At 44.5% G+C, this 13,782-nt stretch overlaps 1 protein-coding gene across 5 annotated transcripts in view; it reads left to right on the top strand.

Moving 5' to 3' along the window:
• The first annotated feature begins 5,255 nt into the window (after nt 1-5,255).
• The window catches only part of WDR26 (WD repeat domain 26), a 45,125-nt gene continuing 36,598 nt past the window's right edge, over nt 5,256-13,782 (top strand). For 2 of the 5 annotated variants that reach the window (XM_034764672.1, XM_034764671.1), the window contains exons 1-3: nt 5,257-6,094; nt 7,978-8,077; nt 8,190-8,246. In XM_034764672.1, coding sequence (XP_034620563.1) covers nt 5,730-6,094; nt 7,978-8,077; nt 8,190-8,246 — 522 coding nt within the window. In that variant the 5' untranslated portion in view covers nt 5,257-5,729. Of the gene's footprint in view, nt 6,095-7,977; nt 8,078-8,189; nt 8,247-13,782 lie in introns of all 5 variants that reach the window. The other 3 variants (XM_034764674.1, XM_034764673.1, XR_004645001.1) reach the window with 2 other exon arrangements.

The raw sequence follows: 13,782 nt of genomic DNA, 5'->3' as shown, positions 1-13,782 counted from the left end.
CAAAATAACGATGTTAAGAACATTAGTAAGACTGCAAAGTCAAGCACTCAAAAGTTATTAAATGGAGGACTTAAGGTTGCCCGTGCAACTTTAATTCGGCCCTCTGGTGCCTAAGATACAGTTTTAATTACATGATCACATACTATTTTTTCTACACAACACCTGGTTCATTCAGTGCACAGGCAGGAATTGCTCTGGGATTGAATCAGCGCTGTGTAGTAAAGGAGACCATCAACTGTAGCATCCCTACATTTGTTCCAGAAGTAGGAAGATGTCAAAGGGCACACCTGTCCTGCAGTGTCCATGGCTCTACTGAAAACTGCCTCTTTCCACCCCCACCCCCCCAGGGCACTTAAAAAGGCCACATTCTAGATATTCAAAACTTTTCCCTTCTGGGAGCCAATTTATTAAGTCCTGCAAAAAGATTTTTAAAATAAAACTCAAACTTTCAAACTCTTCATCCAAATTTCAGATGGGCCCAGTCCCTCCTCCGTAAAGGTCTGTCCTCTTTTAACAGTCACTACCTTTACATAATCTCAAATTGGGCAGAAACCCTCCTCCCTGAGGGTCTGTCTTCCTGCTCTCCCAACACTTCTTGTCGGGAGTTCAGTCTTCTCTGCTAACTTACAGCCTTGCAGGAACCTTCTTATTCCACACAGCATCTGCCAACAACCAAATTCTGCTGTCTCCCCCTTTATAAGGCCAAGGTACCTTTCCTTAAGCCCAACTGAGCAGCAGATAATCAGTTCAGATGTATTGGACTAACAGAGTGCACTCACTTCTTGTATACACCCTCTCAGATTGTCTCCAGGGAGGGAGCCTGGGGCACTGCTCTATCCCAGAGCAGGGACAATGTCTTCACCTTCTTGGGGCTTCCTGGCTACAGCTCTCCAGCTGGGCCACTATAGTGCAGTTCCCCCTTTGGGGTGCCTCAATGTCCAGGCCACTTCCCCCCAGTATCTAATGGGGGGGTAGAGGTGGCCCAGCAGGCCAGCCCACTAATCCAAGTCCCAGCCCAGGGACCCTGTAGATCACAGCCATCTGCTATGTCCCTTTAACTATATCACACAGCTTCTCTAATTCCCAGGGCCACTTCTCCATGGCCCCACACCATCTTCACCCTTACCTCAGGGCCTTGTCCTAATGGAGTCCCAGCAACCAGCTCAGGGCTCCGTCTCACTCTCCCTGGCTTCTGACTGCTCTGCTCTATCAGCCACCCACACTCCTACAGCTGCTGCAAGGAATTGAGCTCCCTGTTTTGGCCCTGCAGCTTTTGTTATATCAGGCTGCTGGGCCTGATTGGTTGTGGCCCACACAGTCACTCTAGGCAGCTTGGAGGACCCTCTCCACTGCCCTTTTTGGGGGCGGGGTGTGGCAGGGCCATAAGATCTCCAGCAGGGGGCCTCAGAGCATCTGATAGGTTTCAGAGTAGCAGCCGTGTTAGTCTGTATCCGCAAAAAGAAGAACAGGAGTACTTGTGGCACCTTAGAGACTAACAAATTTATTAGAGCATAAGCTTTCGTGGACTACAGCCCACTTCTTCGGATGCATCCGAAGAAGTGGGCTGTAGTCCACAAATTTATTAGAGCATAAGCTTTCGTGGACTACAGCCCACTTCTTCGGATGCATCCGGAATGGAACATATATTGAGGAGATATATATACACACATACAGAGAGCATAAACAGGTGGGAGTTGTCTTACCAACTCTGAGAGGCCAATTAATTAAGAGAAAAAAAACTTTTGAAGTGATAATCAAGCTAGCCCAGTACNGTAGTCCACGAAAGCTTATGCTCTAATAAATTTGTTAGTCTCTAAGGTGCCACAAGTACTCCTGTTCTTCTTTTTGCGGATACAGACTAACACGGCTGTTACTCTGAAACTTGTCATTATGCAAGGCACTGCATTTAGCCGTATGGAATGGACCTCCATATATGTTCCATTCTATATGCATCCGAAGAAGTGGGCTGTAGTCCACGAAAGCTTATGCTCTAATAAATTTGTGGACTACAGCCCACTTCTTCGGATGCATCCGAAGAAGTGGGCTGTAGTCCACGAAAGCTTATGCTCTAATAAATTTGTTAGTCTCTAAGGTGCCACAAGTACTCCTGTTCTTCTTTTTTCAGAGCATCTGGTATACCAGGTCACATGGACCCAGTTCCCTCTTAAACCTATTGAAGGTACTGAGATGGGTGGGTCTCATCTGGAGGTTCTGGGGTAGCCAAAAGAGGGGCAGCAGCTGACACATTCTATGTAGATGTGTGTCAGAGACTCCCTCTTGCCGCATAAAGGGCAGGTGTTGGGGGACTCTGTAAACTGTGCCAGTCATATGCCCATGTTCATGTGTCCATGAAGGAGCTGCCAACTGAGATCCCCAGTGGATCATGGGTCCTGATAGTGTACAGGCTGGCCCACCAGGGCTCTCCACCCTCCGCAAGTGACAGCAGGTCCCACCACTTAGTGTTGGGGCGGGACATGAGGGCAAGGAAGTGGATGGTATGAAGCACATGCATGTAGAGATGTTTTTGGGGCACGGTTTGGAGAAGAGCCTGCTGGATGGTGCTCAGCCAGCTCAGGTGGTGCCTCAGAGGTATCGGAGGTGGGGGGGGAGAGGCGGACTCACAGGGCAGGGGCCTGATGATAAGAGCTGGAGGGCTGAGATTGAGTGGTTGGCAGGGAGTGCCCTACAGCAGGACTATTCAAGATGTGGTTTCAAGACAAAAACCTTCATCGGGTAGTCAATCTCATGCACTGGCCAAACACCACAGGATCCACCCAATCCCTCTGATTGTAGTCCAGAGGTCTCTGATTCTGGTGGTACCACCCAGGACTATCCTCAAGCACACCAAGGGGGACTCCACCACCTACACATGAAGATGTGCCTGTGACAGATGTGGACTATTTATTAGTACTGGGACAGGCAGATCTAGGCCTGCCCAAAACTTAAGGCCTGCCCCCTCAACTAAGGGGGGGAACCACTAAGCCCGAGTCACAGTTGAGTACTTGGAACAATGAAAGAGAAAACAGGAACAGGTTAAAGGTTAAAGTTGTTAAGTCAAAGGTTAAAAAAGAGGCAGCCAGAGGGGGACAAAGAGCAGAGAATCCCTGACAGTGCCCACCACTCCTCAAAGGTGTCTGAGGAGTCTGTAGACACCATCCAGGAAGGAACTCTACTCAAATATGATTGAAAAAGGGAATGGAAATAGACTCCACAGTCACAGAATACTCCCATCCAACTTCCTCCTGGTGTGATGGATAGCCATCTTGGCCAATGCCAGGAGAAGATGGATGAGGAGGTCCCATGACTTTGTGGGGCCATAGATGGGGTGTGCACAGATCAGGAAGTGCAGGGAAAAATGCAGCTATAACCTTAGTAAGAGGTTCTGAAGGAGCCAGAAGGGCTGCCACCTGATATACCCTACATAGATGTGCACTAGTGTCTCCCTCTCGTCACAGAAAGGATATGTATCAGAGGAGTGCGTGAACTGCGTCAGGTACATGCCTGTGCTCATGGCTCTGTGGAGGAGCCACCAACTAATATCCCCAGTGGGATGTGGAACCAGAGTGGAGCACAGACTGGCCCACCAGGGTGCCTAGCCCTCTTCCAATGGTGGTAGGTCCCACCACTTGGTGTCGGTGTGGAACATGAGGGTGAGGAAGCGTATAGTATGAAGCGTGAGTGCATACAGATCTTTTCCAGGTGTGGTTCAGGGGTGGATCAGGTGGATGTTGTGCATGGTGGTATGTCGGGGCAGCCAGGGAGGCTCACAAGGCAGGGGTCTGATGACAAGATCCAGCGGGCCAGCATGAGGGATGGGCAGGGAACATCCTCCTGCAGTACCTGCTCAAGGAAAGTGGGAGAAGCAGGTGGTAAGGCTGCCCGCACCTCCTGGAGCACACAACAGGAGACATGCAGGATGGGCAGCTTCATGTGCTGACCAAGTGCCGCAGGGTCTACCCAGTCCTCTGATTGTAGTCCAGGAGATCTCCAAGTCTGCTGGTACCAACCAGGATATCCTCTGGCACACCAAGGAGGATTCCACCACCTGCACATGAAGATGTGCCTGTGGTAGATATGGAGTGGATGAGACAGGTGATTGTAGAAAGAGAAAGGACTGTATTGTGGTTAAGGCAGCTTCTTGGAGAATGCACCCTGGAGAATTGGCATCCATCCCTGCCTCTGCCATGAGTTCCTCTGTGATGCTAGACAAGGCACTTGAAACTAATTTTTTTCAGATGTGGTCACTGCTCTGAATTCCTCATTTTCTGGGTGTGCTCAACCTGAGATCCTGGGGCCAGATTTGCAAAATTGCTGAGCAGTCACAGCTACAAATGAAGTTAATGGACCTGTGCTTTGAACACATAAAGTGCTATGTAATGATATGTACTCTGCAAAATTATGTCCTAGGTATCTGTTTGGCATCCAAACTTGCTGGGAACTTTTTACTTTTATCTCTGTGTCTCGGTAGCCCATCTGTAAAATGGGGATAATAATATCCTCACCTCACAGGGATGTTGTGAAAATAAATTCATAGAGGTTTGTGAACACTATGATAAAGCCCATGAAAAAATAATAATTCTGTATTCAGAGCAAGGTTTGACTAGTATGTTATTAAACAATGAGGAGAAAAAATATTGATTAGCTGTTCATTAAGTGAGCAATATCTATACCATGCAGTATAGGCAGTAGGCTTCTGTGGAAAAAATACTATGGGATCCTGCAATTAAAGATTATCTCCTAATGCATAGGCACAAGGGGGCCAAATTAGGGTTTCACTTTAACTCTGGTATTTAACTTTTGAGTGATCACCTGGCAACCTTAATAGTGTTCTTTTAGCATATTTTATGTTGGGGTGTGTGTGTGTGTGTATCATCTATATATCTATATCTATATGTGTGTGTATGTATATCATCTCTGTGTGTGTGTGTGTATCATAATCTATGTGTGTGTGTGTATTTGCACACTTGCCTACAGATGTATACACACCTATATATAGTCTATCCATATGTATTACAGATCAGGACACATGTACATAGTCTGTATACAGAGACATGTTAGATAGGCACACAGGGCTGAGTGCGAGGCAGCTAGACAGGTGTGTGGCAGAGCCCCCTCTGGGTCTGTGCCACCCCCCCTTCCCCTGGCGCTGCACAAGCAGGGTGAAGCCCCGCTCTTCTCTGCCCCCTGCCCCATAGGCTCCATACCCGCTCCGGGCGGCGGAAGTGGGTGTAGGGGGCAGTATAGGAATTTCCTGTGACGTCCCGGCCCGGACTCCATTAGGCTGCAGCTGGGCAGAGAAGTGACAAACCCAGCAGCACGGAGCAGGCCGGGCGCCTGGGGCGGCCAGGCGGGGGCTCCGGGCAGCGGCAGCAATAACAAGAGGGAGCCCAGAGTGGGGCGGCGCTGCCTCCGGGACCCCGGGGGGGACAGGGCCCCGCTCCTCCTCCCCTCGCCCCCCGCCTCCCTTCCTCGCCCCCCCCCGGCTTCCCACCACGGCCGCTCTCGGCGAGGAAACTCTGGCCTCCGCTTCCTCCTCCTCCGACTCGGACACCGGCGGAGCCTCCCCGCCCCCGCGGAAGAAAGCCCGGGCCTCCCCGGCGGCGGCGGAGGGAGCAGGCGAGCCCGGGGCTTCCGCGGGCAGAGCAGGCCTCACCTCGTCCCAGTCCCCCTCGCTCTCCGCCGGGCTCGCCCCCCCTGCCGCCCCGCTCAGAGGCAGCAGCAGCAGCGCCATGCAGGCCAACGGGGCAGGAGGAGGCCAGCAGCAGCCGCCGCCGCAGGGGCCGGCGGGCCCGGAGCTGGGCTGCTTGGGCGCCCAGAACGGCGAGGCCTCGTCGGGCTCGGCCGCCGGGGAGCAGCTGGCTCACGCCAACGGGCTGCTGCCCTCCGCCTCCGCGGCCAATAGTAGCGGCGGCAGCAGCAGCCCCGGCGGCCTGAGCGTCAACAACGGGGTCCCGGCCGCCGGGGGGCCCGGCTCGGCCGCCGCGGAGCTGGGGGGAGGCGGCGGCAGCGCCCTGAAGAAGAAGAAGCGGCTCTCGCAGTCCGACGAGGACGTGATCCGGCTCATCGGGCAGCACCTCCACGGGCTGGGCCTCAAGTAAGTGCCCGCGCCCTCGGAGGGGAGACCGACCCCCTCCTCCCCCATAGGGCGGGGGGGGGACCCGGCGGGGCAGGCCTGCGCTGGGGTAAGGGCGCCCCACACGGCGAGGGCCCGTTTTCCTCCCTTTCCCCTCTAGCGGTGCTATGAGACCCCCGCTTCCCCCTCCATAGAGACCAGGAGGGAGGCTGGGTGGGGATGGGGGGGCCCCGGGCCCCTTCTCTACTGTAGATCCGCACTGATGTAACTGAATTGCACATCGATAAGGAGAGAGGAGTCAAAAGTGGGGGAGGGGGCTGGCTTGGTGCAGGAGTGGGCCGGGGAAAATAATGGGGCTGGGAGGCTAGTTCTATTTTAGGGCACCATTTGTGCCCATGGGAGACAGACCAACAAATCTGTTTATGACCCACATACGTAAGATTTGGACGGTGGAGGGGAGGAAAGGGGCCGCCTTCTCCCACACACTGCCTTGTCACAGCTTGATATCCCATTATCGAGAGAGATCAATAAGTGTATATGAAGGGGAGCTGTGGGGCAGACCTGATGTGTTGAAAATAATGACGTGAGGGACCTGTCTTTAAGGCTCTTCCAACCAGCTTTGTACATTCGAGACAGACTGTGTCTCTGAACCATGGTGGGGGACAGGTAGAGCTTCCTCTGCCAAAGATGACATTATGAAAGCCCAATCACATACCATTAAGTCAGATCAATAAAAATGTGATAGTGGGGGAGAAGTGATCTGGTGAACATAATGGAGTCTGGACACTTGAAGGTTTTTTGTTTTGTTTAAGTCTTAAGAGCTCATTGGTTAATTGTAAACAAACCAACCAAAGAATTAAATCAGCATTTACGATTCTGACTGCAGAGCCTGTGTTCGTGTAATTGGATGAAAGCTTTTGTAGGTTTGGTTTGGCCATATGTCTAATAGCTTTTGAAAATACTCCTATCTATAGACTGAAAAAAATAAAATTACAAATATGTTGATTCTTCTGTGGCTCAGCATTGCAGTATTTTTGGGTGAGTATGCAGTGGAGGAAGGGAAAATAGAAATAAAATACAGAGAGATGAACCATCTGGATTTTACAGACACCACCCTCTCCCTTTTCTAAATAAAACGTAACAGCAACTAGGTGGATACTGAGATTTTGGGAGGGGTCCTATAGCTGATGCCCCAGAAAATAAAGCTACAAGGGAAGTACCAAAGTAGAGATGGTAAACTATTGTGGGGCTGGATTGAGTCTAATGAACTTAGTACATAAAATAAAACACACCACTGACATAGGAGGCAGATTCTCCACAGCAGGAGACAGCTTGTGCCTGTTTATAGGCTACACCACCGTAAATATGTTATTTTTAGCATAAATGGGGGAGGGTTACAAGCTAGTGAGTTTGCTTATTTTTTATTTTGAGGAACCAGCCTTTTAAAGTCCTGACATGAACAAAAGCTAGGGCTATCTCTGCAGACATCTTAATACAGAGCAGTGGCAGCCCTTTATACCCATTCTCTACTGGTGGCTATAGAGGCACATCTAATGTTTATAACCTATATTTTCCTCCGTGCAGACAACTTGCTGCTAGAAACTGGTTTATTTCTATCTGGACATGCCTGTCTGAGATGATTGGTTAGTCAAAGAAGACCATCTTGGCACTTCATGCAAGTTTTCAAACCAATCAGCCACGCTTGTGGATATAGGGAACTGTCTATCCAATGTCTTGAGTGATTGGAATACTTATCTCTTCACATTTTTCTGAATCTGGTTATAATTCTTTTGCTTCATAAAAAGTCAGTTTTTAACTATAGCAGACTTATTGCAGTGGGTGGTGCATTTTAAGAGTAAAATTGGTCAGTTTTTTTTTTTTTTTACACTGTATCTCTCCTGCAGCCAGACTGTTGATCTTCTCATGCAAGAGTCAGGATGTCGTTTAGAACATCCTTCTGCTACCAAATTCCGCAATCATGTCATGGAAGGAGAATGGGATAAGGTAATGTATGTGGGGCATATAGGACTGCATAACTGCTGTTAAATTTATAGTATGTGAAATGCATTTCATGGTTCTTCAAGCTTATGTTTCTTTTTTATACCAATTTTTGCAGGCTGAGAACGACTTGAATGAACTTAAGCCTTTGGTGCATTCTCCTCATGCAATTGTGGTAAGAGACACATTTTGAATTGTTTCAGATGTAGTTGGGAATAATTGTAGTAATACACTTTTTTTGTACCTACTTCAGATGCCAACATTAACTCTGTATTTATTTTAGTAAGCAGCTTGCTATCCCAAGCACAATACTAATTTGGTCTATCATTTTGTAGTATTTGAGAGAGGAAGCCTAAAAATATTAAGACCAATACTCAGTGCATTGAATGTGTAAATTTATTAAAGTCTGTCTTCATGGATTAGAATACAACTTGTGTAATCGGTATATCTAATTTAAAATCCATAATTGGATAACTTCAGTTGAAATTACTTAATTCAGTTACTTTAAAGAAATTCTAAAAGTGCTTCTGAGTTTGAAATAGCTGATTTTTTTTTTTTTAAATGTTTTCTTAAAGAACCAAGCTTAGGTACAATGTAGAATACCTAGGTACTGTGGGGGGTTTGCATACTGCAATAGAAATGTCATGGGAATATAGTGGCTGATATAGAAAATGAACAGAACTGTTGCTTTTCTAGATGGCTTTTAAAGAACAAATGTGCGTGTGTCACTCTGGAATTTTTGTAGAGCTTTGTCCTCCTTTTTTAAAGCAGACCAGTCTGGTAATTTATGTTCACTCGTTTCATGCTAGGGTTTAGATCCTGTGACTTGACAGAGTTACAACTTGTTTGGTTTTAATATATGTAGTTTCAGTAACTTTGTTGACATACAAAGTGTTTCTGGGTTTATTTCTATGACCCAGGATCAAAATGGTTACGTACAGCCCTTGTCTTTCTTCAAACATCTTATTTTACTATGTTAAATGTTTACTAAAATTAATGGGACATTAGCTATTCAGTGTTGTTTTGTAGTCATTGGGGGAGAAAAAAGTATCACTGCTTTTTGAAGTGCCTGTGGCTGTAAACAATGAGGAATCAGCTGATGGCTGCTTAGCTTTTTACTTCTAGCTGATTCATTTTGTTGTCAGGAGGAGAGTTTCCTGCCTGGTGGGGGAGGGGAAGAGAGAGAACAGGAAGTGAAGTAGGAAAAACAGATGTTTAACAAAACATCAGTGGCTGCCTGAAAGAAGTTACATCTTGTTCTGTAATTGTGTGAATGTTTAACCCTCCAAAGTCTTTTCTATGAAGCTATAGTTCTAGTTCCTATTTTTAGCTTGGCAGGCTAAGATTGGAAGGCAAGCTTTTTTTTTTTTTTTTTTTTAAAGACAGCAGGGAAAAAGACCTGGGTCAGGAAAGACTATCCAAACAGAATATAACAAAATAATGTGTACGTTTTCAGTGTCTCGTGAGGAATGAGAATTCAGTAGCCTGTTACATACATAAGAGCATATTATCTATTAAAGCAAATGTTATCAGAGTTCTGACATTTTGGGGATATGCATTTTCCCTATTCCATTCAAAATGGTGCTGTCCATTCTAATTTATGAAAAAATTGTTGAACTATAAGGATTTTTTTGTACTTGTCACAATAGGTTAATTTGACAAAAGAGGAAAACAAGGGGACGATTTGCTTTTAGCGAATCCATAGTATAAATGGCTACGTAAGCCCTAACCTTGGAAAATTTACTCCAACTGAGTAAAACTTATAGAAATGTGAATTTTGTTTTCAGACTCCACCTTATCTAAACTAGATCGATGCTGTAAAGTGTATTTTGTTCATCTAAACTAAGTCTGATGAATTAAAAAAAATAACAAATACTGATTTTTATTTTAAAAACAAGTCTGCCACATGTACAGCAGTAAGAAAATAAATTAAAGATGTAAGGTGAGGAGATAGGACTTTATCGGTTTTATCATCCATATCTTTAGAGTCAGATGTTTTAGTATATGCATTTTTTTAAAAGCTATTAATAAACTCATAGAGGTGACCTGTGTGTGTGTGTGTTTGTTTTGGGTTTTTTTCAATGCTGATTTGGAAGATATTTGTCTGAATTATTTTATGGTTATTGCAAGATTTCAGCCCAATTTAGAGCAATTAGTAGCAACTGGAAAAGGACAGCTCACTAGATAAAGAAGAATTTTTTTGTCACAGCTCAGACTATCTATAGAGCATAATCAGATCTAATAAAAGATGATTATATCTCTGGGTTTTGCACCATCACTGATGATGTAGGCACTTCTATTTATTTTAAGGGGCGGGGTTATTTTTCTCCACTCATGGCCCTACTGGTTGTGCGGAGTTAAATAATTCAGATTTTATTTTTTTTAATCACTAGTAATCTTACTAATGCCTACATTTCATCTATTTCCACCCTATGGTGAAAAAAGTAAAACCACTCAATTCAATGTACACTTATTTTTGGCAACTTTATATGATGTTCTAGAAGGCACTATGCTTCTGGTTTCTATTTTAAAGTCAAACTTTATCATAATTTTAGATAAAAAGTGTATTTATTCAGCTGATGTTGAACAGCACTTAGCCATATTCTTTAGGGGAAGAAATGCTGTTTGTTTTATGAACCAAGATCATATGGGTTTGGGTTTCTGAATCTCAGCCTGGCAGTTTGACCTCACGTATCTGAAGTTGAGTGGATGGGGGTGTGTGTATGTAATAAGTCAATCTTACTGACATTTTACTGTAAGCTTTAATAGGCTAGGGAATCTTACTTTTAATGTGACTTGGTCAAGGATGATCTGGATATCAAACTGCTTTCACAACTTCTGATCAAAATGAGCTATGTAAACATAAAGTTGTATTGCACTTGTATTATAAATTCTGTCTGTGAAAATGAGCATAAGCTGCCCACAAAGTGCTTTGAGATCTACAGATGAAAGTGCTACAAGTACTGCATATTAAGGTACAAACTACTAATCTAAGTTTAAAACTGGGGATTCATTAAACAGCTGCTGCATCTGGCCTGAGCTGAAAATGAAAAGTAGTCTCCCCTCTCAGTTCCTTTTGTAAACACCACTGAAAGGCAATTGTGCCCTGTACTACTGTTGAGTAATGTGGCTAGCCATGTCTGTACTTCGTGTAACGTTGTATGGGGGATGCAATTGGCTGAGGTGTCAGAGGAAAGCCTTATCCAGAGTAGTGTGCCAAACATGAAAACCAAAACTTTCTTCTGCTGTTAGGTGGTGTTTTCAAAAAAACGTAAGGATATCCACTTTGGTTTTTGGCCCAGGCCAGCATTTGTCAGTGCACTTGTGATTTCCAAGTGAAATTTCACTTGTCAACACTTGATTTGGGGCTGTTCTGTCAAATAATGGTATTCATCCTAGCTAGGTGAACTTGACCATCACACTTTTAAGGGAAATAGCACTTCTACATGCAGTTTTGTTCAATGATCATTTGAATTCCAACTGGGAGCTCTCAGGTTTCCTAACTCTATGATATCAGCTAAAGGCTTGTCTATACGTGAAAATTGATCTGGAATAAACTAGGGTGTGAATTAAGAGCAGGTTAACTATTCCTTACTAACTTCCTGTGGAATTAGTGTCCACACATGGCGGTTAATCAGAAGTAATTTGCTGTGTAGAGAAGCCTTAAAAGATGTAATGATTCCTTATTGGAAGAGGATACACTCCAGGATCCTCCAATTTTTCCTTATGCTCTCGCTCAGGGGCCTTGTACCTGGTTACCTAAAAGAGGCTAGGTCTACACTGGGGGAGGGATCGATTTTAAGATACGCGAATTCAGCTACGCGAATAGCTGCGCTGGTGGAGTACGCACGTTAATTCGGGGATGGATTGTTGTGTCTCATCGGGACGCGATAATTCGATCTCCGAGAGATCAATTTCTACCCGCCGATCCAGGCGGGTAGTGAAGACAAGCCCAGAGAATGGCTAGATGCAGCTTCCTCTAGTTTCAGCCAATGTCTGTGCTGGATTGCCTAGAGGAGGCTACTCAACAACAGAATAAGAGTTTCTGTCCCAGGAATGGCGAGTACAGCCTCCCTGTGGACAGGAGAGCAGAGATCCAAGCCAGCCTGGAATAACTCACTTTGCTGATGTAAATCAAGTGACTTTTTTTTTTTTTTTAAGTTATTTAAATTGGGTTGAGGTTTTATATTAAACTAGCTTGAAAAAATTGTGCTATTGTTAAATGCCACTGTTAGTAGAGTATCAGAGGGGTAGCCGTGTTAGTCTGGATCTGTAAAAAGCAAGAGTCCTGTGGCACCTTTAAGACTAACAGATGTGTTGGAGCATAAGCTTTCGTGGGTGAATGCCCACTTCGTCAGACGCAGACTATTAGTAGAGTATCTTGTTCAATTTTTACAAAACTGCCATAGGTGGAAAAACAAAATATTGAACGTTAAGGCGCTAATTCTGCAAATCAGACACATAACTTTACTCACATAAATATGCTTATTGACTTCAACAGGACTATTTATGCTAAGCACGTACATGAAAGTTGCAGCATTAGGAGGCTAAAATTTTCATTAAACTTCTCTTAGTGACAATGTTTGTCACTTCAAAGCAATTTCGTTTTGTTAATGAAAAGTTATTTAGATTTTCAGTATACTAATAAAATTGTTATGAACTCGTTTTTTATGTATACAAGTCACTTTAGGCTTTTATTTTTGAAAAACTAAAGTTCCTAAATAGGAACACACATTCCATTGACTTCAAACCACAAATACAGATCAAAACACTTCAATTTTCTTGATTCAATTTGAGGACACTCAGAATATCAAAAGATGGTGTTGCTTGTATTTATAGAATGGGCTATTTGCTTATCGAGTTTGCGGTGTTTTCACAGTAGGGATGTTGTTGAGGCCCTGGACTTTGCTTTTTCAGCTTTGAGTATTTTAGGAGAAAATTCTAAAGTTCATATTTTACATAGAATTTTTATATAACTAGGAAACTAAAGAAACAAGTGCAAACCATCCACTTTCGTCCCATTTTATAGTTTAAGCACGGACAATATAAACACTTAAAAACCACAACTTTTTTCAATCCTGATTTTTGGTCAGCCCTGCTCAAAACTTAGACCCTAGCAATTCTTTATGTAGGGTCACTTTAACGTTGAACCAGTTTTACTATTCATTATGTCGTACAGTATCTAGAAACAGCAGAATGCGACACTTCTACCTCAATTCATCTTTAGTGCTGTACATCAGGTTTTGTAACATTTAACTGAATTAAAGTCCTCAGCCTGAGAAGATGAACATGATTCCCTGTAGGGTTTCTCCACCAGATAATACACAGAGGAATCTTTGCTACTGAAACATAGAGTAGCTACACTCTCTGTTGGAACTGGTGGATTTACAATGATCGTTGGGAAGTGAAGTGGCTAACTGCATCTCAAATTATATTGCCGATGTTAGGTTTGCAGTTAACTGTTTCGGGGCTCTTCAGCTTTATTGATACAGGATAGAGATTGAAAGGGATTCTGAAGTCTCTTCTAATACTTTCCATTGCAAGGCCATAATTATTTTTGAAGGGAAATCTGAGTATTGCGCTGGATATGTAGGTACCGTCTAACCACAAACAATTTAATGCTCTTATTTTGTTCGTATTAGGTAGAAAAGTATATTGAAGACCTCCTCATAGGCATGAGATGCATCATCTGATGAACAGATATATTTTCC

This window comes from Trachemys scripta, chromosome 3 (assembly GCF_013100865.1).
Source record: "Trachemys scripta elegans isolate TJP31775 chromosome 3, CAS_Tse_1.0, whole genome shotgun sequence".
Lineage (NCBI taxonomy): Eukaryota > Metazoa > Chordata > Testudines > Emydidae > Trachemys > Trachemys scripta.
Note: the sequence above shows the minus strand (reverse complement) of the source record. Positions and strands in the feature narration are given on the sequence as shown.